Raw genomic sequence first — 27,323 nt, 5'->3', positions numbered from 1 at the left:
AAGAAGACATACAGCAGGGCAGCACTGCAAGTGCTGCTTCACGGCGCTGAGGACCCGGGTTCAATCCTGGCTCTGGGTCACTGTCTATGTGGAGTTTGCACATTCCTTCAATGTCTGCGTGGGTTTCACCCCCACAACCCAAAAGATGTGCAGGTGAGGTGGATTGGCCAAACTAAATTGCCCCTTAATTGGAAAAAGATAATTTGGTACTCTAATTTATTTTTAAAAGGCTGCGGCATACGGCAGGCTTGCCTTTATCGGCCGGTGCATTGAGTAAAAGGGTTGGCAGTTACAGTTTTATAAAACTTTAGTTTTGCCACATTTGGAATATTGCATGCAGTTCTGGTCGCCACACTACCAGAAGGACGTCAATATTTTGGAGAGTGCAAAGAAGGTTTACCCTGGTCTGGAGGGTGTTAGCAATTAAGAGAGGTTGAATAAACTCTGAGGTCTACAAAATTACGAGAGATATAGACAGGGTGAACAGTCAATAATTTTTCCCCAGAGTACAAGACTTGATTACAAGGGGGCACAGGTTCAAGATGAGAGGGGGAAAGGTTTAGGGGAGATGTGCGGGAAAAGTTTTCGTGCAGAGGGTGGTAGGTGCCTGCAAAACATTGACAGTGGAGGTGATGGCGGCAGGCACAATAGCAACGTTCAAGATGTATCTTGATCGACACAGGGCAGGGCAGGGCAAGGAGGGATACAGATCATTTGGGCAATGGGTGGAAGATCTAAATTAGGAATCTGGATGGACGCAGGCTTAGGTGGGCCAAAGGGCCTGTTCCTGTACTGTAATGTTCTTTTTTGTTCCAGCAACATTTCTTCCCCTGTCCCCAGACTAACACAGAGTCCATAAGACTATAAGACAGAGGAGCGGAAGTAAGGCCATTCGGCCCATCGAGTCCACTCCACCATTCAATCATGGCTGATTTCAACTCTCATTTACCCGCTCCGCTCTCTCTCCATAGCCCTTAATTCCTCGAGAAATCAAGAATTTATCAACTTCTGTCTGAAAGACAATCACGTCCCGGCCTCCACCGCCCTCTGTGGCAATGAATTCCACAGACCCACCACTCTCTGGCTGAAGAAATTTCCCCTCATCTGTTCTAAACTGACTCCCTTTTATTCTAAGGCTGTGCCCCCGGGCCCTAGTCTCCCCTGCTAATGGAAACAACTTCCCTACGTCCACCCTATCTAAGCCATTCATTATCTAGTGTTTCTATTAGATCTCCCCTCAACCTCCTAAACTCCAATGAATATAATCCCAGGATCCTCAGACGTTCATCGTATGTTAGGCCTACCATTCCTGGGATCATCCGTGTGAATCTCCGCTGGACCCGCTCCAGTATGTCCTTCCTGAGGTGTGGGGCCCAAAATTGCTCAGTATTCTGAATGGGGCCTAACTAATGCTTTATAAAACTTTAGAAGTACATCCCTGCTTTTATATTCCAAGCCTCGAGATAAATGACAACATTGCATTTGCTTTCTTAATTACGGACTCAACCTGCAAGTTTACCTTTAGAGAATCCTGGACTAGGACTCCCAAGTCCCTTTGCACTTCAGCATTATGAATTTTGTCACCGTTTAGAAAATAGTCCATGCCTCTATTCTTTTTTCCAAAGTGCAAGACCTCACACTTGCCCACGTTGAATTTCATCAGCCATTTCTTGGACCACTCTCCTAAACTGTCTAAATCTTTCTGCAGCCTCCCCACCTCCTCCATACTACCTGCCCCTCCACCTATCTTTGTATCATCGGCAAACTTAGCCAGAATGCCCCCAGTCCCGTCATCTAGATCGTTAATATATAAAGAGAACAGCTGTGGCCCCAACACTGAACCCTGTGAGACACCACTCGTCACCGGTTGCCATTCCGAAAATGAACCTTTTATCCCAACTCTCTGCCTTCTGCCTGACAGCCAGTCGTCAAGCCATGTTAGTACCTTGCCTCGAATACCATGGGCCCTTATTTTACTCAGCAGTCTCCCGTGAGGCACCTTATCAAAGGCCTTTTGGAAGTCAAGATAGATAACATCCATTGGCTCTCCTTGGTCTAACCTATTTGTTCTCTCTTCAAAGAACTCTAACAGGTTTGTCAGGCACGACCTCCCCTTACTAAATCCATGCTGACTTGTCCTAATCTGACCCTGCACTTCCAAGAATTTAGAAATCTCATCTTTAACAATGGATTCTACAATCTTGCCAACAACCGAGGTTACGCTAATTGGCCTATAATTTTCCATCTTTTTCCTTGTTCCCTTCTTGAACAGGGGGGTTACAACAGCGATTTTCCAATCCTCTGGGACTTTCCCTGACTCCAGTGACTTTTGAAAGATCATAACTAACGCCGCCACTATTTCTTCAGCTATCTCCTTTAGAACTCTGGGATGTAGCTCATCTGGGCCCAGAGATTTATCAATTTTTAGACCTCTTAGTTTCTCTAGCACTTTCTCCTTTGTGATGGCTACCATATTCAACTCTGCCCCCTGACTCTCCTGAATTGTTGGGATATTACTCATGTCTTCTACTGTGAAGACTGACGCAAAGTACTTATTTAGTTCCTCAGCTACTTCCTCGTCTCCCATCACTAGATTACCAGCGTCATTTTGGAGCGGCCCAATGTCTACTTTTGCCTCCCGTTTGCTTTTAATGTATTTAAAGAAACTTTTACTATCATTCCTAATGTTACTGGCTAGCCTACCTTCATATTTGATCCTCTCTTTCCTTATTTCTCTTTGTTATCCTCGGTTTGTTTTTGTAGCCGTCCCAATCTTCTGACTTCCCACTACTCTTTGCCACATTATAGGCTTTCTCTTTTGCTTTGATGCATTCCCCAACTTCCTTTGTCAGCCATGGCTGCCTAATCCCCCCCCCTCTGATACTTTTCTTTGGGATGAACCTCTGTACTGTGTCCTCAATTACTCCCAGAAACTCCTGCCATTGCTGTTCTACTGTCTTTCCCACTAGGCTCTGCTCCCAGTCGATTTTAGTCAGTTCCTCCCTCATGCCCCTGTAGTTACCTTTATTTAACTGTAACATCTTTGCATCTGATTCTACCTTTCTTTCAAATTGGAGATTGAATTCTACCATATTATGATCACTGCCTCCTAAGTGTTCCCTTACTTTAAGATCTTTAATCAAGTCTGGCTCATTACATAACACTAAGTCCAGAATGGCCTGTCCCCTCGTGGGCTCCATCACAAGCTTTTCGAAAAAGCCCTCCTGTAAACATTCAATGAATTCCCTTTCCTTGGGTCCACCGGCAGCATTATTTACCCAGTCCACCTGCATATTGAAGTCCCCCATGATCACTGTGACCTTGCCTTTCTGACATGCACTTTCTATTTTGTGGTGTATTTTGTGCCCCCGGTCCTGACCACTGTTAGGAGGCCTGTACATAACTCCCATTATGTTTTTTTTGCCTTTGTGGTTCCTCAACTCTACCCACACAGACTCCACATCATCTGACCCTATGTCGTTTAGTGCTATTGATTTAATTTCATTCCTAATTAACAAGGCAACCCCGCCCCCTCTGCCCACCTCTGTCTTTTCGATAGGTTGTGAATCCCTGGATGTTTAAATGCCAGTCCTGAACCCCCTGCAACCATGTCTCTGTGATGCCTACCACATCATACCTGCCAGTCACAATCTGGGCCACAAGCTCATCTACCTTGTTCCGTACACTGCGCGCATTTAAATATAGCACCTTTAATTCTCTATTGACCGTCCCTTTTTGTTTTCTTAGTGTGGTGGACCTTGGTTTACTGAGCCTTTCCATACACTGTCATATTTTGTGGGATGGAGACTATCGTAACCTCTCCGGAGTTCTGTCTTTTCGTACTTTTTTGTATTCCCAAGCAGCTACGCTTCCCACTGATAAGTCCTATTGACCATCCTATTTACTCTTTCGCCAGAACACTGGTCCCAGCTCGGTTCAGGTGGAGACCATCCCAACGGTATAGGTCCCCCCTGTCCCAAAACTGATACCAGTGTCCCATGAAAAGGAACCCCTCTTTCCCACACCACTCTTTCAGCCACGTGTTAACTTCCCTTATTCTTGCCTCCCTATGCCAATTTGCACGTGGCTCGGGCAGTAATCCGGAGATTATGACCCTTGAGGACCTGTTTTTTTTAAAATTTGAATCCTAGCTCTTTATAATCTCTAAACAGGTCTCCTTTCCTAGACTTGCCTATGTTATTGGTACCGACATGGCCCACAACAACTGGATCCTTCCCCTCCCTCTCCAGTATCCTTTCAAGCCGGTCAGAGATGTCCCGCAACCTAGCGCCGGGCAGGCAACATACCATGCGGGACTCTTTATCCTGCTCACAAAGGATACTATTATAGCCCTGATAATAGAATCCCCTACAACTTGCCTATTTACTCCCTCCCCTTGAATGGCCTGCTGAACCATGGTGCCTTGATCAGCTGACTCATCCTTCCTGCAGCCCTGTTCGCCATCCACACAGGGAGCAAGTGCCTCGTACCTGTTGGACAGAGTCAAGGGCTGAGGCTCCCGAGTTCCTGACTGCTGGTTCCCTTTACCTGCCTGACTTGCAGTCGCACCCTGCTGTCCCTGGCCACTGGCAGGATTTAAACTACTTCCTCTGACAGGTGTGACTGCCTCCTGAAGCAGTGTCCAGGTAAGTCTCCCCCTCACGGATGTGCCTCAGTGTTTGAAGCTCGGACTCCAGATCATCAACTCTGAGCCGGAGCTCTTCGAGCAGCCAACACTTGCTGCAGCGATCACATCTGCAGTTCGCAATGGGATCTGCCAGCTCCCACATCAAGCAGCTCAAGCACATCACCTGACCAGCCATCTCTAATTAAATAGTTTAATTTAAGTTTACGAGTTTAGCTGTGTTTTTTTTTTTTAAATTTGGGGCAGATTTGCTATCAACCAATCAGATCACAGCTTCCCTCTGACATCACTTTGAGAAACAAACAAACAAACTGGAAAACAGGAAGTTACCGTTAGGTTTTTTATACTCAGACTGCTCCTCCTCCTCCGAACGGCACCCGAAATTAGGCCCGAAGAAAGAGAGAGAACAAAACAGTAGGGAAAAAAGCACCTTCTCCCACTCTGCACCGAATTACCTCACTGCACCAAATTACCAGGTTGAGTCTGGAGGTCTCAATAAGTCTGGACCCAAATGGACCACCAAGCAGTGCATTCAAAGAACAAAGAACAAAGAAATGTACAGCACAGGAACAGGCCCTTCGGCCCTCCAAGCCCGTGCCGACCATACTGCCCGACTAAACTACAATCTTCTACACTTCCTGGGTCCGTATCCTCCTATTCCCATCCTATTCATATATTTGTCAAGATGCCCCTTAAATGTCCCTATCGTCCCTGCTTCCACTACCTCCTCCGGTAGCGAGTTCCAGGTACCCACTACCCTCTGCGTAAAAAACTTGCCTCGTACATCTACTCTAAACCTTGCCCCTCTCACCTTAAACCTATGCCCCCTAGTAATTGACCCCTCTACCCTGGGGAAAAGCCTCTGACTATCCACTCTGTCTATGCCCCTCATAATTTTGTATACCTCTATCAGGTCGCCCCTCAACCTCCTTCGTTCCAGTGAGAACAAACCGAGTTTATTCAATCGCTCCTCATAGCTTATGCCCTCCATACCAGGCAACATTCTGGTAAATCTCTTCTGCACCCTCTCTAAAGCCTCCACATCCTTCTGGTAGTGTGGCGACCAGAATTGAACACTATACTCCAAGTGTGGCCTAACTAAGGTTCTATACAGCTGCAACATGACTTGCCAATTCTTATACTCAATGCCCCGGCCAATGAAGGCAAGCATGCCGTATGCCTTCTTGACTACCTTCTCCACCTGTGTTGCCCCTTTCAATGACCTGTGGACCTGTACTCCTAGATCTCTTTGACTTTCAATACTCTTGAGGGTTCTACCATTCACTGTATATACCCTACCTGCATTAGACCTTCCAAAATGCATTACCTCACATTTGTCCGGATTAAACTCCATCTGCCATCTCTCCGCCCAAGTCTCCAGACAATCTAAATCCTGCTGTATCCTCTGACAGTCCTCATCGCTATCCGCAATTCCACCAACCTTTGTGTCGTCTGCAAACTTACTAATCAGACCAGTTACATTTTCCTCCAAATCATTTATATATACTACAAAGAGCAAAGGTTCCAGCACTGATCCCTGTGGAACACCACTGGTCACAGCCCTCCAATTAGAAAAGCATCCCTCCATTGCTACTCTCTGCCTTCTATGGCCTAGCCAGTTCTGTATCCACCTTGCCAGTTCACCCCTGATCCCGTGTGACTTCACCTTTTGTACTAGTCTACCATGAGGGACCTTGTCAAAGGCCTTACTGAAGTCCATATAGACAACATCTACTGCCCTACCTGCATCAATCATCTTAGTGACCTCCTCGAAAAACTCTATCAAGTTAGTGAGACACGACCTCTCCTCCCATTCCTACATTCTTCAATTAAATTTTAACATAAATGCTACACATCATTCACTTACTTGACTTCTTTGGTCTCTGCAAAACTGACTCTTCGAGAGCTCCTTCGAAGTTTTCCCACCTGTTCAATCTCCAAGCAGAACAAACGGAAAATCATCAGAATCTAGGGTTGATAACAGCCCTGTATTTGGCCTTTCTGATTATTAGCATGTTGGTATACTTGACTGCCGAAAACGCCACTCACCACTGATTCTCAAATAAAATAATGCCAAAAAACAAAAATTCCATCAGCAAAATTCCATCAGCAAATATACCCAGCCGATTTTCTTACTTGTTATTGAAATCATCTTAAACCCATCAGTGGAATCCTCCGTTCCTGGACTAAGTGTTGTTGTTACGGAATAAATCCTTTCAACTTACTTCAAGGACTGGAGTGTCTTTCAACATAGTCTATGGTCTATGGTCAGTAGCAACTCATGTTAATCAAACAGCATAACATAACAACACCCTCCACCATCCCAGAGATACTCACCTCAGTTGGGCACTTTAATGACAAGGCTCCAAAGACACCATCCCACCATACAAATGCTCCGGTACATCAGGTGGAGGTAGGAACTCCCGATGAGGTGGACGGTCGGAGGGTGGCTCAATCCCAGGGACTAGCTGCCATCCAGGTGGGTTTCGGGCTTCTGGAACGAAATGCAGTCGCAGAGCCAGGGACTACCCGAGGGGTTGTTGACAAGCAACTAGCACCTGCAGGCGCAGATGGAGAAGTCCAACCACGTGCAGGAACAGGTGGCGGTGCCGGCCATGCTTGCCACCGAGGCCAACACCACACAGGTGGCATCTACATTGGAGGCCTTGGGGACGAGGGTTTTGGCAATGGATCAGCATGCCCAAGGCCTGGGGCAATCTGTGCAGGCGGTGGCAGAGGCCCAGCTAGGGCTGCCCTCTCAAAGGCAGCCATGTGCCAGAGCCACCTGGACATTGCAGCAGCACTCCTGAGCAAGGCTCAGTCACAACAGGCCATGGCTGAGAGCATCAGCTGCATTGCCCAGGCAATGGCCAACCTAACACAGACGCAGAGTGAAGTGGCCCAGTCACTGGGTGATGTGGCGGAGTCCCAAACAGAGGTGGTCCACTCCGTGCTCCATGGCCATGAGAATGCAGGACGCTGGTCGAGACCAGAGTGGGCCTCCAGGACTGGCAGTGCCAGGTGGCGAGGGTCACCGCAAAGGACACCTGCCAAAGGTGACCCAGGTTGCAGGGTGGGAATCACAACAGGCCGTCCCACTCCTGATGTACTGTCTGAGGATCCACCTAGATGTCGTCTTTCAGGTCCAGAAGGCCAGAAAAGTAGACACCAGTTAAGTTGGCACGGGTGCAGTGTACAGTTTAGTGATAGGGGCTAGAGCACGAATCTGTACATATGCTTTCACATTAAACACCTGTGCATAATGTTACAACCTGCCTCGGTGCTGTGTCAGAAAGGTGTGAGGGGTGGGCTGGCCGCAGAACGGATGGGCAGATGTTGTGGGTGGGCTTGGCTCAGGGACCACAGTTCAGCCAGTACTCGCTGCTCAGTTTCTCTCTCTCTTCCCCTCCCCCTGCCCCTCCCCCACCCCAGAGATTCAATGGGACGGTGTGATGGAATGGCCCGAGCGCATGCAGGGATCACGCAGGTGGACAGTGGAAAATGCGATCGTCAGCAGGAGTCAGACGTTGTCAGGCAATGCAGAGCACCAAGACTCAATTGCAGAGCGGGTTGTCATCATCCTCCATTCTATGGGCCATACCCTCTGTTACTGCCAACCCAGGGCCCACACCCCATAATGCAGCAGGTATGTATCACAAAGGGGTTCGCAGGCAGGATGCGGTTTCCGTGCCCCTGGCCAATCTCCACCACCACCCTACCCCCAGTGAACCTGGAGGTGATCAGAGCTCCCCAGGCGTTTTGGTCCCGGCACTCACTTTGTTTGGCCTCACGGGCATCATGTCTTGCCCATCGCCCCCCCCCCCCCCCCCCTTCTCTCCAGCATGTCGCCCCTCTGCTGCTGGTGGGGGATGCAGCAGGCCACCAGGATGCAGGTAACCCTCCCAGCATCATACTGGAAGGCACCTCCAGAGCTGTCCAGGCATCTGAAGCACATCTTCTGGATGCGTAAGCACCCCACGGTCACTCTCTTGGTTGCTACATGGGCTTCGTTGTAGCGGGTCTCCACTGTGGTCTCCAGATAGGCGTCATCAGCCATGACTGCAGTAGATAACCCGTCGCCCAGTAGCCACACCCCTAGTCGAGGGTGCGCCTCCAAGAAGATGGGAATAGTCAGGATGAAGGCGTCGTGCACCTGCCCGGGTATTGGGCACAGATGTCCATGATATGCAGCTGATGCTCACACACCAACTGCACATTCATAGAGTGGAACCCCTTTCGATTTGTGCAAACAGCTGGTCATCTGCAGGTGCTCGTAAGGCAACATGCAACCCATCGGTTGGCAGCGAACCCTACTGCCCTGGCATCCTGGGGAGCTCAGTCCACATTGAAATGTATGTATTGTGCCGACTGGACATATAGGGTCTCTGTGATGGTGCAGATACACCTGTGTATTAAGCTATGAGATCTCAGATAGGTTCCCATTCAGTACCTGGAAGTACCTAGTGGCGTAAAGGTTCAGGCAGACTGTCAGTTTGCAAGCGGGCATCCTTCCCCATTCTCCCACGGTGCAAGGTGCGCCATGATTTGGCAGATATTGCATTGTCCCCCTGATCAGCCGGACTCCTCAATGGCATGCATTGTCCGGCAGGTCCTCGAATGACAACCCTGCCGGTACAGGAGAGGCCGCGTGCGGCGGCTCCTTTGCCCCACCTCCTCGGCCTGTTGGGCAGCCGGTTCTCCACCCTCAGCGTCAGTCACCTGTTCCTCCTGGCATGCTGCGGCTTCCTCCTACTCGAGCATCTCCAGCTCGTACAGCCGCATTGCATCCCCAGGGCTGCGGCGACTCGAGCAAGGCCACCATTGCTGGTTGAATTCCAACGTCCATTGTCTGCAGGGTGCGAAAGGCAGACACGTTAGCATGGTGTACCCTCGTGCTCAACCAAGTACGGTGGCCCTGTTAGCAATGCGGACTCTGTCCCCTCATGTTCCTCCCCCCCCCCCCCCCCCCTTTTCTACCGTAAACATTGCCCTTGGACGGGCTGCATGATGCCCCGCCAGTGGGTGGCAGTATGGCAGAGGGTGGAGTGCAGAGATGGTGGGGTGGAGAGTGGTGGCACCCATACGGCCGGTGACACTCTGCAGTACCCGGGGCCACACCGGGTGGTCAGTGAGGTGCGCAGCAAAATGGCTGCCTTGGTGGTCTGTGCCTGGGGATGGAGGGTCAGCTGGCCCTGTGGCTTGGCCCTGGCAGGGCTCCGCCCACCCTCAGCTGGTGACAGGACCAGCAGCCCACAGTTGCACCTCTCCCTGTCCTACCTGTTCTGTCCCTCATCAGCCACAGAACCTGTTTCTTGATTTTGAAAAGCACAAACCTTGCCGTCGGGAATTCACCCCAATGGAGGCGGAGAATTGTGGAGGCCCCAGAGAATACTGGGTCACACCCACTGATGATATGCCAACGATATTTACTGTACGTGTGGAGTGGAATGCATCGACACCGCTGTTGAGACACCGGAGAACTGTGATTTGGCAAGAGACCAGCAGCTGCCACGATTTGTGTCAAAAATAGATTCTCTGCCCAATTTCTGACGTCAGCCGATGGAAAATTCCGCCCCATACCTCTCAGACGAATTAAATTAAATCCTGCTTACATTTGTATTTCAGCATTATTGATGGGTTTAAGCAATGGGTCCCATCCACCACAATTGCTTACAATCAATTAATCAGTAAATTTCAGTTGACAGATCGCTCGCCTTTGCCAATTTACCTATGAAGTCATTCTGTTCACAAAGCTCGCACTCGCCAATAGTCAATGCATTTGACACAAAGTATCTACTAGAGCTTCGTAATATTTGCAATCCGAACAGTTGTACAATGTTACTTATTTCAGTAATTCCTGGTTACCTTCTGGCTGACATCAGCTTCTTTCAATGTTCGAAGTGGGCTCCTTGAAATTTTCAAAATCTTTGCGGGAGGGGTAAAGAGCGGTAATTTAAGTCCAAACATTATAAGGCACATGGGTAAACATTCGTCAGCGAACAACTTTGCATCAAGTCACAAATGTTTCAGCAATTTTAAACAATACAGTATAACTTTGTAAGTCTTTGAAATGGAGCAATTATATGCCAGCTTTCGTAAAGATGGCAAGAGGATTTGAGTATAGGAATAAAGATGTTTTACTGCAATTGTAGAGGGCATTGGTGAGGCCACACCTGGAGTATTGCCTGCAGTTTTTATGTCCTTATCTGAGGAAGGATGTTCTCGATATGGAGGAAGTGCAGCAAAGGTTTACCAGGTGGATTCCTGGGATGGCGGAACGGTCGTATGAGGAGAGACTAAATCGGTTAGGATTATATTAATTGGAGAGTGAGAGGGGATCTCATAGAAACTTACAAAATTTGAACAGGATTATAGAACATAGAACAATACAACGCAGTACAGGCCCTTCAGCCCACGATATTGCACCGAAACAAAAGCCATCTAACCTACACTATTAGATTAGACAGGGTAGATTCAGAAACAATGTTTCCGATGGCGAGGGAGTCCAGACTAGGGGTCATTGTTTGAGGATAAAGGATAAACCTTTTAGGACTGAGGGGAGGAGAAATTTCTTCAGCTAGATTGGTGAATAGCTCTGGGGGCATATAATTGAACCATCACCGAGAATATTCCTTCAATGTGAATTTTTATCTCAGTTACATCTATCATTTTCATTCGACCGAATGCTAAAACATTTGTAATATTCTTTACTCTGACGTTTATATCTGGTCAATTTAAACTTAAGCACTAAGGTGTCTCTGGTATTGGTAAAACACTCTTCTCATTGCTCCTGAGCGTTAATGGAATACTGGTCCACTTCCAAGTCCTTTTTTAATGTTTTCTCTGAATTCAAGTATTGGAAAAGATTTTTACTCCACATTTCCTAAAAATTGCAAGCCTTAAGAGTAACAAAGCTTCTTGCTCATGCTATGGAGCTGCAATGCATGCTCAATGTTTTGAATTGTCCCAGCTGTGTGTACTCAAAAATAATAATGGATGGCAATATAGAGGAGCAAAAGATGGGTTTTAAGTTAACATAAATTCTCAATTAATCATATAATTGAACCATCACCGAGAATATTCAGAAACAATGTTTCCGATGGCGAGGGAGTCCAGACTAGGGGTCATTGTTTGAGGATAAAGGATAAACCTTTTAGGACTGAGGGGAGGAGAAATTTCTTCAGCTAGATTGGTGAATAGCTCTGGGGGCATATAATTGAACCATCACCGAGAATATTCCTTCAATGTGAATTTTTATCTCAGTTACATTCATTTAACATGAGAAAATTATAGTAATTAAAGTTTTTTTTTGTTTTTAAAAAAATATTTTTATTCTCCTTTTTCACATTTTCTCTCGCATTTACACCCATCAACAATAAACAATAATCAGCAAGATATGTCAATCCCCATAACAATAACAACGATCCCATCCACCCACCAACCCCCAAACATCAGCCCGCATGTTTACATAAACAAATGACAAAAAGGAATCAGGGATTAACCGTACTCACGCTGAAGGATTACCCGTAGTCACCCTTAATCTACACAGCCCCTCTCCCCTCTTTTCCCCCCTCCCCCCCACCTAATGTTCGATGTTATGCAGTTCTTGAAAGTGCATAATAGTGCGCATGACTTGTAGAACCCCTCCGACCTTCCCCTCAGTTCAAACTTAACCTTCTCAAGGGTCAAGTATTCCAACAGGTCCCCCTGGCGTGGCGGGGCACTGGGTGGAGAGGCTGCTCTCCATCCCAGCAGGATCCGCCTTCGGGCGATCAACGAGGAAAAGGCTATGATATCTGCCTCCGCAACAGTTTCCAACCCTGGCTAGTCCGACACCCCGAATATGGCCTCCCGGGGACCCGGGTCCAGTTTCACACGCACCACCTTGGAAATTACCCGAAACACCTCATCCCAGTACTCCCCTAGCTTTGGACAGGACCAAAACATGTGAATCTGATCAGCAGCCCCCCCCCCCGCCCCAACGCTCACACACATCCTCTACTCCTTCAAAAAAAAAAAAAACAATCGGCTCATCCTCGCCCTCGTGAGGTGCGCTCGAAATACCACCTTCAGCTGCATCAGCCCCAACCTCGCACATGAGGTGGAGGCATTCACTCTCCAGAGCACCTCACACCAGACCCTCCCTCTATAACCTCTCCCAGCTCTTCCTCCCACTTTGCTTGGATCCCTTCCAGTGGTGCCTAATCCTCTTCCAGAATAGCTCCGTACACCGCTGACACTGCCCCCTTCTCCAGTCCCCTTGTCGTCAACACCTCCTCCAGCAATGTGGAGGCCGGTTCCTCTGGGAAGCTCTATCTCCTTCCTTGCAAAATCCCAAACCTGCATGTACCTAAACACTGCTCCCTGCTCTAGCCCATACTTCGCTTCCAGCTCCCTCAAACCTGCAAATCGGCCCCGAAGAAACAAATCTTTTAGCGTCTTAATCCCCTTCTCTTCCCATTTCCGAAAACTTCCATCCCACCTGCCTGGCTCAAATCTGTGGTTCCCCCGAATCGGCATTTCCCTTGACCCTAAACCCAACCCGAAGTGTTGGCGAAACTGCCTCCAGATTTTCAATGAAGCTATTATTACCGGACTCCCTGAATATTTCCCCGGAGCTATCGGGAGCGGCGCTGTTGCAAGTGCCTTCAGCCCCAACCCCCTGCACAAACTCTCCTCCGTTCTGACCCACTGAGAATCCACTCCTCTGACCCAGCTCCGCACTTTCTCCACATTCGCCGCCCAGTAGTAGTACAACAAGTTCGGGAGACCCAAACCCCCTGCCTGCCTTCCCCTCTGTAGCAGCACCCTTCTCACTCTGGCCACCTTCCCTCCCCATATGAATGAGGTAATCCTTCCCTCAATCTCCCCGAAAAAAGACTTTGGCAGGAAAATCGGTAGGCACTGAAAAATAAACCGGAATCACGGCAACACATTCATTTCAACCGCCTGTACCCGACCCGCCAGTGACAGAGGAAGGCCATCCCACCTTGCCAGGTCGGCTTTCTCTCTCCCCACCAAACTAGTGATGTTGTACCTGCGAAGCCTCCCCCACTCCCGGGCAACCTGCACCCCCAGATATCTAAAATGAGTCCCTGCCCTACGGAATGGCAGCCCCCTCACCCCTGGCCGCGATACCACAAAATACTCACTCTTGTCCAGGTTCAGCTTGTACCCAGAGAAAGACCCAAATACCCGCAGTAGCTCCTATATTCCTCCTATCGACGCACTCTGTTCCGACACATACAGCAGCAAGTCGTCGGCATACAAGGACACCCTATGCTCTATCTCCCCCCACACTATTCCTTTCCATGCTCCAGTGCTTCTCAATGCGATGGCCAACGGCTCAATTGCAAGTGCAAACAGCAGGGGGGGGACATAGGACATCCCAGTCTTGTCCCACGGTGAGAGAAAAGTATCTCGAACGAATATTATTTGTGCAGACACTCGCCTTCGGCTCCTTATGTAATAGCTTTACCTAGTTCACAAACCTTGGTCCAATCCCAAACCGCTCCAGCACTGCCATCAGGTACCCCATTCTACCCGATCAACCGCCTTCTCTGCGTCCAATGCCACAACTGCCGGTTTCCTTCCCTTCCACCGGTGCCATAACGACGTTCAAAACCCTCCTAATGTTCGAAAACAGCTGCCTCCCTTTCACGAACCCCGTCTGATCCTCCCCTATCACCTTCGGGAGGCACTCCTCCAGCCTACCCGCCAGTACCTTCGCCAACACCTTTGCATCCACATTCAGAAGTGACATGGGCCGATACGACCGACACTCCGTCGGATCCTTATCTTTTTTTTAATAAAATATTTTATTGAAAATTTTTGGCCAACCATCACAGTACATTGTGTATCCTTTACACAGTAATATTACAATATAAATAACAATGCCCAGTTTTATAAACAAGAAATAAATAATATATAAACAAAAACAAAACTAAATGGCAACTGCCTTGTCCCAGATTAATATTCTCCAAAAATATGTTTTAACCGTCTAATATACAATTATGTATAACAACAACCTATACATATACTTATATACTTATATATTAACATCCCTGAGAATCCCTCTGGTTCCCCCCCCCCCCCCCCCCCGGGTTGCTGCTGCTGTCTTCTTCTTTTCCATTCCCTCTATCCTTCTGTGAGGTATTCGACGAATGGTTGCCACCGCCTGGTGAACCTTTGAGCCGATCCCCTTAGGACGAACTTAATCCGTTCCAGCTTTATAAACCCTGCCATGTCATTTATCCAGATCTCCACCCCCGGGGGCTTGGCTTCCTTCCACATTAACAGTATCCTGAGCCGGGCTACTAGGGACGCAAAGGCCAAAACATCAGCCTCTCTTGCCTCCTGCACTCCCGGCTCTTCTGCAACCCCGAATATAGCTAACCCCCAGCTTGGTTCGACCTGGACACCCACCACCTTCGAAAGCACCTTTGTCACCCCCACCCAAAACCCCTGTAGTGCCGGACATGACCAGAACATGTGGGTGTGATTCGCTGGGCTTCGAGCATCTCGCACACCTCTCCTCTACTCCAAAAAATTTACTGAGCCGTGCTCCAGTCATATGCGCCCTGTGTAACACCTTAAATTGTATCAGGCTTAGCCTGGCACACGAGTTTACCCTACTTTGGGCATCAGCCCACAGCCCCTCCTCAATCTCCTCCCCCAGGTCTTCTTCCCATTTCCCTTTCAGCTCATCTACCATAATCTCCCCCTCGTCCCTCATTTCCCAATATATGTCTGATACCTTACCGTCCCCCACCCATGTCTTTGAGATCACTGTCCTGCACCTCCTGCGTCGGGAGCTGCGGGAATTCCCTCACCTGTTGTCTCGCAAAAGCCCTCAGTTGCATATACCGGAATGTATTCCCTTGGGGCAACCCATATTTTTTGGCCAGCGCTCCCAGACTTGCAAACGTCCCATCTACAAACAGATCGCTCAATTGTGTTACTCCTGCTCTTTGCCATGTTCCAAATCCCCCATCCATTCTCCCCGGAGCAAACCTATGATTATTTCTTATCGGGGACCACACCGAGGCTCCCCTCTTTCCCCTATGCCGTCTCCATTGCCCCCAAATTTTCAGAGTAGCCACCACCACCGGGCTAGTGGTGTATTTCTTCGGTGAGAACGGCAACGGCGCCGTCACCATGGCTTGTAGGCAAGTCCCCCTACAGGACGCCTTCTCCAATCTCTTCCACGCCGCTCCCTCCTCTTCTCCCATCCACTTACATACCATTGAGATGTTGGCGGCCCAGTAGTACTCACTAGGCTCGGTAGCACCAGCCCCCCTCTATCCCTAGTACTCTGCAAAAATCCCTTCCTCACTCTCGGGGTTTTCCCGGCCCACACAAAACTCATGATACTCTTCTCAATCCTTTTGAAAAAAGCCTTCGTGATCACCACCGGGAGGCATTGAAACACAAAGAGGAATCTCAGGAGGACCACCATTTTAACCGCTTGTACCCTCCCTGCCAGTGACAGGGATACCATGTCCCATCTCTTGAAGTCCTCCTCCATCTGTTCCACCAACCGCGTTAAGTTTAACCTATGCAATGTACCCCAATTCTTGGCTATCTGGATCCCCAAGTAGCGAAAGTCCCTTGTTACCTTCCTCAGCGCTAAGTCCTCTGCTCTGCTCTCCTGGATGCACCACAAACAACTCACTTTTCCCCATGTTCAGCTTATATCCTGAAAATTCTCCAAACTCCCCAAGTATCCGCATTATCTCTGGAATCCCCTCCGCCGGGTCCACCACATACACCAATAAATCGTCCGCGTACAGAGATACCCGGTGTTCCTCTCCTCCAGAGTACTCCCCTCCACTTCCTGGAACCCCTCAATGCTATTGCCAGGGGCTCAATCGCCAGTGCAAACAATAATGGGGACAGAGGACATCCCTGCCTCGTCCCTCTATGGAGCCGAAAATACGCAGACCCCCGTCCATTCATGACCATGCTCGCCATCTGGGCCCTATACAGCAGCTGTACCCATCTAATATACTCATCTCCAAAGCCAAATCTCCTCAACACCTCCCACAAATAATCCCACTCCACTATCAAATGCTTTCTCGGCATCCATCGGCACCACTATCTCCGCTTCCCCCTCTGGTGGGGGCATCATCATTACCCCTAGCAGCCTCCGCATATTCGTATTCAGCTGTCTTCCCTTCACAAACCCAGTTTGGTCCTCATGGACTAACCCCGGGACACAATCCTCTATCCTCATTGCCATTACCTTGGCCAGAATCTTCGCGTCTACATTTAGGAGGGAAATAGGTCTATAGGACCAGCATTGCAGCGGGTCTTTTTCCTTCTTTAGGAGAAGCGATATCGTTGCCTCCGACATAGTCGGGGGCAGCTGTCCCCTTTCCTTTGCCTCATTAAAGGTTCTCATCAGTATCGGGGCAAGCAAGTCCACGTATTTCCTATAAAATTCGACTGGAAATCCATCCGGTCCCGGAGCCTTCCCCGCCTGCATGCTCCTAATTCCTTTCACTACTTCCTCTATCTCGATCTGTGCTCCCAGTCCCACCCTCTCCTGCTCCTCCACCTTAGGAAATTCCAGCCGGTCCAGGAAGCACATCATTCTCTCCTTCCCATCCGGGGGCCGAGTTTCGTATAATCTTTTATAGAATGCCTTGAACACTCCATTCACTCTCTCCGCTCCCAGCTCTATCTCTCCTTCCTCATCCCTCACTCCCCCCATTTCCCTCGCTGCTCCCCTTTTCCTCAGTTGATGGGCCAGCAACCTGCTCGCCTTCTCCCCATACTCATACTGTACACCCTGTGCCTTCCTCCACTGTGCTTCTGCAGTACCCGTTGTCAGCAAGTCAAATTCTATGTGTAACCTTTGCCTTTCCCTGTACAGTCCCTCCTCCGGTGCCTCCGCATATTGCCTGTCCACCCTCAGAAGTTCTTGCAGCAACCGCTCCCGTTCCCTACTCTCCTACTTTCCTTTATGTGCCCTTATTGATGTCAGCTCCCCTCTAACCACTGCCTTCAGCGCCTCCCAGACCACTCCCACCTGGACCTCCCAGTTATCATTGAGTTCCAAGTATTTTTCAATGCACCCCCTCACCCTTAGACACACCCCTTCATCTGCCATTAGTCCCATGTCCATTCTCCAGGGTGGACGCCCTTCTGTTTCCTCCCCTATCTCCAAGTCTACCCAATGTGGAGCGTGATCCGAAATGGCTATAGCCGTATACTCCGTCCCCCTCACCTTCGGGATCAACGCCCTTCCCAAGACAAAAAAGTCTATTTGCGAATAAACTTTGTGGACATAGGAGAAAAATGAGAACTCCTTACTCCTAGGTCTGCTAAATCTCCACGGGTCTACTCCTCCCATCTGCTCCATAAAATCTTTAAGCACCTTGGCTACAGCCGGCCTCCTTCCAGTCCTGGATCTCGACCTGTCCAGCCCTGGCTCCAGCACCGTATTAAAATCTCCCCCCATTACCAACTTTCCCACCTCTAGGTCCGGGGTGCGTCCTAGCATGCGCCTCATAAAATTGGTATCATCCCAGTTCGGGGCATATACGTTTACCAAGACCACCGCCTCCCCCTGTAATTTGCCACTCACCATCACGTATCTGCCCCCGCTATCCGCCACTATGGTCTTTGCCTCAAACATAACCCGCTTCCCCACTAGTATAGCCACCCCCCCGTTTTTCGCATCTAGCCCCGAATGAAACACCTGCCCCACCCATCCTTTGCGTAGTCTAACCTGGTCTATAAGTTTCAAGTGCGTCTCTTGTAACATAAGAAACTTAAGGCAGACGTGGTTAAGGTGTGCGAATACCCGTGCCCACTTTATCGGCCCGTTCAGCCCTCTCACGTTCCACGTGATCAACCGGGTTGGGGGGGCTTTTTACCCCCCCCCCCCCCTTGTCGATAAGCCATCCCCTTTTTCCAGCTCCTCACCCGGTTCCCACGCAGCTGGGTCCCACCCAGGCAGCGCCCCCCCCCGCCCACCTCACCCCATTCCGGCTTCCCCCTCTCCCCAGCAGCAGCAACCCAGTAACTCCCCCCTCCCACCCCCCCCCCCCCCTAGCGTAGTTACACCCCCCATGTTGCTCCCAGAAGTCAGCAAACTCTGGCCGACCTCGGCTCGCACTGTGCGACGCCTCCTCCTTCCTGCTTCCCTATTCCCGCCATGATTATCATAGCGCGGGAACAAAGCCCGTGCTTCCCTTTTGGCCCCACCCCCCCATGGCCAATGCCCCATCTCCTCCACCTCCCTTCCTCCCTCCACCACCACCTGTGGAAGAGAGAAAAGTTACCGCATCGCAGGATTAATAACAAAACTCATCTTTCCTCCGCCTTTTCCCCCCTCTTCGCCCCCCATACTCGTCCCACTACTTTGTTTCAAACGTTCTTTTTTAGTAACCCGCTTATTCCAGTTTTTCTTCCACAATAAAAGTCCACGCCTCATCCGCCGTCTCAAAGTAGTGGTGCCTCCCTTGATGTGACCCACAGTCTTGCCGGTTGTAGCATTCCAAATTTTATCTTCTTTTTGTGAAGCACCGCCTTGGCCCGATTAAAGCTCGCCCTCCTTCTCGCCACCTCCGCACTCCAGTCTTGATAAACGCGGATCACCGCGTTCTCCCATTTACTGCTCAGAGTTTTCTTTGCCCATCTAAGGACCATCTCTTTGTCCTTAAAACAGAGGAATCTCACCACTATGGCCCTAGGAATTTCTCCTGCTCTCGGTCCTCGCGCCATCACTCGGTATGCTCCCTCCACCTCCAGCGGACCCGCCGGGGCCTCCGCTCCCATTAACGAGTGCAGCATCGTGCTCACATATGCCCCGACGTCTGCTCCTTCAGGAAGACCAAGAATCCTTAAATTATTCCTCCTCACGTTATTCTCCAGCACCTCCAATCTTTCCACACATCATTTATGGTGTGCCTCGTGCATCTCAGTCTTCACCACCAGGCCCTGTATGTCGTCCTCATTCTCAGCAGCCTTTGCCTTCACGACCCGAAGCTCCCACTCCTGGGTCTTTTGCTCATCCTTTAGCCCTTCGATCGCCTGTAATATCGGGGCCAACAGCTCCTTCTTCATCTCCTTTTTAAGCTCTTCCACGCAGCGTTTCAAAAACTCGTGTTGTTCAGGGCCCCATATTAAACTGCCACCTTCCGACGCCATCTTGGTTTTTGCTTGCCTTCCTTGCCGTTGTTCCAAAGGATCTGCTGCAATCCGGCCACTTTCCTCTCCTTTTTCCATCCGTGTCCAGGGGGAACACCCTTCTGGTTTACCGCACGGTGTTTTTAGCCGTTAAAATTGCCGTTGGGGCTCCTATCAAGAGCCCAAAAGTCCGTTCCACCGGCAGCTGCCGAAACGTGCGACTTAGCTGGTCATCGCCGCACCCGGAAGTCCGGATCCTTATCTTTAGGAACAGTGAAATCGATGCCTGCCCCAAGGTTTGCGGCAACACCCCCTTCCCTATCGCCTCCTCAAACATCCCCACCATCAGGGGTGCCAACCCATCCTTGAATTTTTTTATAATATTCCACCGGAAACCCATCCAGCCCTGCCACCTTCCCCGACTGCATCCTCCCAATCGCATCCTTTATCTCCTGTTCCACTATTGCTCCTTCTAATTTAGCCCTGTCCCCCTCCCCTAGCCTCGGGTACTCCAACCAATCTAGAAATTCCTGCATCTCAGTCTCCCCCGGGTGGCTCTGACTTGTACAACCTCTCATAAAACTCCTCAAAAACCTTGTTAATCAGCACTGGAGCCACCACCAACTTCCCTGCCCTATCCCTCATCTGAAGAATTTCCCTTGCCACTGCCTCCCTCCGGAGCTGACCTGCTAACATACCTTATCTCCATGTTCATAAACTGTACCCCTTGCTCATCTCAGTTGGCGCACCGCCTTCCTGATGGACAGTCGGTCGAAGCTTGCCTGTAGTTCCTTCCTCTTTTCCAGCTTCGCCGGGTCCCCATCCTCTGCATACCTCCCATCTACCTCCAACATCTCATCTATTACCCTCTACCGCTCCAATTTCTCCTCTTTGTCCACCCTGGCCTTAAACAAAATTACCTAACCTCTCACCACCGCCTTTAGAGCCTCCCAGACGACTGCCTTCGACACCTCACCCGTACAATTGAAACCTACATATTCCTTAATTACCTTTTCAATTTTCTCACAGAACACTTGGTTCCCCAAAAGCCCCACATCCAGTTTCCACCCTGGTCTCTGCGCTACCCCCTTCCCCAGCACCATATCCACCCAATGTGGAGCATGATCTGACACTGCAATTGCAAAGTATTCCGAGCCGTTGACACCAGCCAGCAAATCCTTCCCCACCACAAAAAAGTCGATCCGCGAGTATACCTTATGGACCGCTGAGAAAAAAATAAATACTCGCGTTCCCTTGGGTGCAGGAACCTCCAAGGGTCCACTCCTCCCATTTTCACCATTAGCCCAGCCAGCGCCTTCGCCCCCCGATGGGACCAGTGAGCGCGGCCGTGATCTGTCCAACCTTGGCTCTTGCACCAAGTTCCAGTTCCCCTCCCCACAATCAGCTTGTGCGTGTCCAAGTCGGGAATAGCCCCAAATACCTTTCTCGCAAATCCCACATAGTCCCAATTGGGATCGTATGCACTCAACAGCGCCACTAATCTCCCCTCCAGCGCCCCTGCCACAATCACATATCTACCACCCTGATCTGCCACCACGTTCTCCATCTGGAAGCGTACCCTTTTGCTGACCAACACCGCTACCCCGCGAGCCCTTCCATCAAATCCAGAATGAAACACTTGGTTAACCCAGCCCTTTTCAAGTCTCACCTGGTCCTTCACCCTCAAGTGAGTCTCCTGCAGCATTGCTACATCGGCTTTCAAACTTTTAAGATGGGCAAGCACCCTTGACCGGACCTCCTAGCCCTTACGTTCCACGTGACTATCCTTACTGGGGGTCTCTCCCACCCGCTCCCCCACCTTCCTTATCCACCATCACCATAACCACCAGGCCCTGCCCCATAAGCCTGACCCGCCGCTGTCTATTGTTAACATCGAACCCCCCCTACAAAAACATCCCTAACATCCATCCCTTCCTCACCTCTCGCTCGCCTCATAGGCCCATTTTAGCCTGCTATCCAGGCTCCAACGTCCGCAGCCCTCATCTCACCTCACCCCCATTCACTAACTGACTTTAGTTAGCTAGAGCGGGTGGCTCCCCCGCCAAGACCTCTCGCCCCCTTCCATCCAGTCCCAGAGAAAGAAACACCAAAACAAACCCAACAATCCAAGCCCTACAATTCACTAACATAACATTTAACCGTCGCAACACAGAACGCCATTAACTTGAACTCTGTAACAATGCAAAGAGAAGTAAATTTCAATACAAATCAAGTTGTAACATTTGTACATTTTCCAGCCGCTCAAACACAGTCCAGTCTCTCTTCCAGTTCCGCTCTTCACGTCTGTCCCAAGCCTTCTGCCCTCACGAACGCCTCAGCCGTCTCAAAATAAAAGTCTTTGGCGTTATATGTTAGTCTCAACTTAGCCGGGTACACCACACCAAATCGCACCCCCTTCTTGTACAAAGCCGCCTTCACTCGCCCAAACGCCGCTTGTCTTTTTGCCAACTCCACCGTCAAGTCCTGGTAGATCCGAACCGCAGTACCATCATACAGCACCTCACGCTTCTGCTTCGCCCAGCTTAATATCTTCTCTTTCATGCAAAACTTATGGAAGCAGATAATTACTGCCCTTGGCGGCTCGTTCACTTTGGGCTTCGGCCTTAATGACCAATGAGCTCGGTCTAGCTCGTACAGGGTGGGGCTCTCACCCTCCCCCATCAGCTCCGCCAACTTCTTAGCGAAGTATTGCGTTGGCCTTGGGCCCTCTGTCCCTTCGGGCAAGCCCACAATTCTCAAATTGTGCCGCCTTGAGCGGTTTTCCAAGTCTTCCAGCTTTTCTCAGAGTCCTCTGTTAACCTCCACCACCCTCCGTAGCTCGTCCCCCATCGAGGTGACCTGGTCGCTGTGTCGTGACATGGCCTCCTCTACCTCCTTCATCTTCTTGCCCTGCTCGCTCACCTCGGCCGATGCCTTTGCCACCTCCACCCTCATCGGGCCAATTGCCTCCTCCACCAATGACCTCAACACGACTTCCGTCTCTTTCCTCAAGGCCTCCATGTGCCTCAAACTGTTTTTCCAGCTCCACCGCCATCACCTCGGTCATCTTCTCTACCGTAAGTAGTGCGGCCCCACCTTGCAGTTTGGCTTCCGCCATCCTGTTTTCTCCTTCAGCGGTGAACCCGCGTTTCCTCCTTTCTTCGACACCGCTCTTCGCATCCTTTAGCAGCTTATTGTTGTTTATCTTCCTTTTCTCCTCTCTCCCCCTTCACCCTCCTGTCCTTCATCAATCTGACTTAATTCTTTTTTTGAAAAAAAAAGGGGAGAAAAAAAAAAACTGTCACCAAACTTCCTTAAACCTTCTTTCTTTCTCCTCTGCATTCACCCAGAGCTCCCCATGGGACCAGGCTTCAGCCTTCTTTCTTCCTACTAGGTGGGCGCCATCCGACGTGGAGCACCCTCCCTACATGATGCCCTGGCCTCGGGTCTGCCGCCTCGGCCTCCTCGGAGCTCCGCCCCCGCTGCTCTGACCTCGACGCCGCGCCGGGCCCAGCGCCTCAGCCCCCGCGGGGTTCTTCGCCAGTTTTTAAACCGGCCCCACTGGCTGCTCGTATCGGCCCCAAAGGCCGACGATAGTCGGGTGCGTGAAAACTCAGGGATTTCTCAGAAATCGCCGTGAATCGCAGCCACCGGCGGGAGCTCTTGTTGCTGAGGCCGCCCTGCTCACCCACGCCACTGGAAGTCAGTAATTAAAGTTGATTATAGAATTAATCTTACAGTTCTAAAACAGCATTTTATCAGCAGAGAGGGCTTTAAGAAAAATGTATTCATGTTTGTACGGGTGTTGGAGGGCACCAACTGATGAATGTTACATAACGCAGGACGTGTCACAATGCAGTTTTTGGAAACTTACATTGAAAAAATAGCTTTTTGCTGTTTCTTGTACGAGGGTGAAGAATTAAATAAAGCTCTTGCCTGTTTGTTTTATATAATTTTAATCTTCGTCGTCACATTATTGTATGTCTAGTTTATTGTATACCAAACTTGGAGCACTCAAATTTATTGGTACATAACATGGGAGTTCTGCAGGTGACTTACATAGTTTAAGCATTTACATCAAGCAGATCATACAAACACATCTTGGTGCTCAGATATGGGTTTATTCATCAGAGGGAGCAGCCTTGAGCCTTTTCAAACCTTTGGGCCTGTGATATTCAAATAGGAGAAAGTGACACAAGTACAGATTGAATCAGGGTTCAGAGATCTTTGTGGCCACAATTTTGATATTCCAGTACAAAATTGTCAATCACCTATAGATTGCTTTTCATTTTTTTTTGGATAAATTTAGAGTATCCAGGGAAATGATAGCCAGAAGGAGGGCACAGGAAATAACAAACCTGGCATCTACAGGAACAGAGACAAGGAGAATACAGGCGAAAGACGGGAGGAATGGCAAAAGCTGAGCCCCCCCCCCACACACACACAAACAGGTGCCTACTTGTGTTGTAAATAATTTTGCCAATTGTACAGATTTGCTGCTGTTGAGCCTGTGCATAATACCTTACCAGTTACTTTATTTTATTTTTCGACCCAACACGTAGGGCAATTTTGGACACAAAGGGCAATTTTAGCATGACCAATCCACTTAACCTGCACATATTTGGACTGCGGGAGGAAACCGGAGCACCCGGAGGAAACCCATGCACACACGAGGAGAACGTGCAGACGCCACAGACAGTGAACCAAGCCGGGAATCGAACCTGGGACCCTGGAGCTGTGAAGCAATTGTGCTAACCACCATGCTGCCTTTGCTCAAAAAACCAATAAAAAACATTTTTTTTAAAAAAATGTTTTTAATTTAAGGTCAATGTTTTTAAAAGCTTTTCAAATGCACTGTTATCCTCAGATCATGCAAAAGAGAACAACGAATCAAAACTTACACCCGACTGTCGTCTCTTGCATTTTCCATCCCTGTTTTCGACACTGAGAAAAAAAAATGAAAGTATTAGATCCATTTCTAATTCAATACCACTATTCCTGGTGATCTTTGAAATCTATTCTTTTGACAAAATTGATTTTGCAGTGGTAAAATTGGAATTCTGTTTTGAGAACACACAATTAATGATATGGAAGAGCCAACATTTGATAATGTAGTTCATCAGATGGATATGAAAATTGTGGAAAAATATCTAATTTGAAGAGAATATAAAATATGAGCTATATGCACAATTTCCTCAAGACTGTGTATGCATTGGGATATATCCGAGGGCAATGCCTTCTCATAGGGTAATACAGTTTAAGAGAAAACAACAGGGCTTAAGTTAAGCTGGCAAGTATTGAATGAGGTATTGCACACATTCCATGTTGAACAACTTCCCATCTCTCATTGCCCAAGCTCCCATATGGAAAATGGCCTTGGATGGCATCCAGCAGCCCAAGACCCATGCTCTACCAGCACAGGACAGTAACATGGCTGACTGAATTGGGGCAGATGCAGAGTGACTGGATAAAATCTGTAGAGTTTGTAATCATAAGATCATAAGACATAGGAGCAGAATTAGGCCACTCGGCCCATTTGAGTCTGCTCCGCCATTCAATCATGGCTGATAATTTTCTCATCCTCATCCCCCATCCCCATTCTCTGGCTTTCTCCCGATAACCCCTGAATAATCAAGAACCTATCTATCTCAGTCTTAAAGACTGTGATTTGGCCTCCACAGCCTTCTGTGGCAGAGTTCCACAGATTCACCACCTTCTGGCTGAAGAAATTCCTCCTCATTTCGGTATTAAAGGATCATCCTTTTGGTCTGAGATGGTGTCCTCTAGTTCTAGCTTTTCCTACAAGTGGAAACATCCTCTCTACGTCCACTGTACCCAGGCCTCACAGTACCCTCTTAAGTTTCAATAAGACCGCCCTCATATCCTTCTAAACTCCAACGAATACAGACCCACAGTCCTCAACCATTGCTCATACGACAAGCTCTTCATTCCAGTCTAAGTAACAGCTCTTCAGCTGCTCATTCTAAGTAACAAGCCCCAATGTAGGATGAATGCAGTCCATTAAACCAGAGGTGATTTACCATCCAAATACCAGTGACCTTGAAAACTAAACATCAACGGTGTAAATCAGGACGATCAGCAAAAGCAAAGGCAAAATAGGACGAAAAATTAGATAATCTTGGAGACTAGCTCAGATAAGAGATCTGATAAGCAATTGCATATTTTCATTGAAATGAACTTTAGCAGAATCAATAGCTTATTCTATCCTTTTCAATGCCAATAGTGGTTTCAAATGACCAGTACTATTCTGCATTCACATAGTAGGGAGAACATGTTGGTACAGCATGACCCTCAAGCTAACACATATCCTATGTACACAACTGCAATTCTTTAAGCCGAAACCTCTCCTCTTCATCACATATAGAATACAAGACCAGGGATGTACAAGGTTCTGCTCAGACCCATTTGGAGTGTTGAGAGTAGTTTTGGGCCCCGTATGTAAGGAAAGATGTGCTGGCCTTGGAAAGGGTCCAGAGGAAGTTCACAAGAATGATTCCTGCAATGAAGAAGGTGTCACATGAGGAACGGTTGAGAACTCTGGGTCCATACTCGTTGGAATTTAGAAGGATGGGGGGTGGGGGGGCGGCACATGGAGGAGGTTTCCACTTGTAGGAAAAAGTAGAACCAGAGGACACCATCTCAGACTAAAGGGACGATCCTTTAAAACAAATTGAGGAGGAATTTCTTCAGCCAGAGGGTGGTAAATCTGTGGAACTCTTTGCCACAGAAGATTGTGGAGGCCAAATCACGGAGGGTCTTTAAGACAGGGATAGATAGGTTCTTGATTAATAAAGGGGATATGGGGAGAAGGCAGGAGAATGGGGATGAGAAAATATCAGCCATGATTGAATGGCGGGGCGGAGCGGACTCAATGGGCCGAGTGGCCTAATTCTGTTCCTATGTCTTATGGTGTGAGACAGGTTAAAGTTCTGCCACTGATCATAGAATAGATGGGGCAGTGATATTGTTGCTGGCAGGAGGTGACAGGTGGTATTGTCATTGGACCAGCAAACTCAGGTCAATGCTCCGGGGACTGGATGGCTGGAATAGAAATTCTGAAGAACAAAATCTAATAATAGTGACTATAAGACCATTGTCAATTGTCCGACTTGGCAGAGTATCTCAAATTAGAAAAAATAAAATGCGCCATTTGCGGATCGGAGGATGATTTTCACAGCACGTAGAGGCTATTCACCAGCCTGTTGAAGACCCGTTTGGGGGAAGAGCGAGGATAAGAGGATAGGGGAGGGGAGGGGGGGTGAAGATACCATGGCAAACACGGGGGACCCTCTCCATCTCCCGGTATTTTCCAGGGGACAGCAGGGACATAAATATGTATTGTGGCAACCGATTACCGGAAGCTCAAAAACAGGGCCTTCTCATAGGGTAATACAGTTTAAGAGAAAACAACAGGGCTTAAGTTAAGCTGGCAAGTATTGAATGAGGTATTGCACACATTCCATGTTGAACAACTTCCCATCTCTCATTGCCCAAGCTGTACATTGGTGTGAAATTATAA

At 49.0% G+C, this 27,323-nt stretch overlaps 1 protein-coding gene across 1 annotated transcript in view; it reads right to left on the bottom strand.

Moving 5' to 3' along the window:
* knl1 (kinetochore scaffold 1) overlaps positions 1-27,323 on the bottom strand; it is a 240,322-nt gene that overhangs the window by 166,319 nt on the left and 46,680 nt on the right. Inside the window, exons 3-5 of the mRNA XM_072486289.1 lie at positions 24,685-24,727; positions 10,511-10,570; positions 6,513-6,580 (exon numbers count right to left, since the gene is read on the bottom strand). Of these exons, the coding sequence (XP_072342390.1) occupies positions 6,513-6,580; positions 10,511-10,570; positions 24,685-24,727 (171 nt within the window). The remainder of the gene's footprint in view (positions 1-6,512; positions 6,581-10,510; positions 10,571-24,684; positions 24,728-27,323) is intronic.

The sequence above is a fragment of the Scyliorhinus torazame genome, chromosome 2 (genome assembly GCF_047496885.1).
Source record: "Scyliorhinus torazame isolate Kashiwa2021f chromosome 2, sScyTor2.1, whole genome shotgun sequence".
Classification (NCBI taxonomy): Eukaryota; Metazoa; Chordata; class Chondrichthyes; order Carcharhiniformes; family Scyliorhinidae; genus Scyliorhinus; species Scyliorhinus torazame.
The sequence above is the reverse complement of the archived record's forward strand: the minus strand, read 5'-3'. Positions and strand labels throughout refer to the sequence as shown.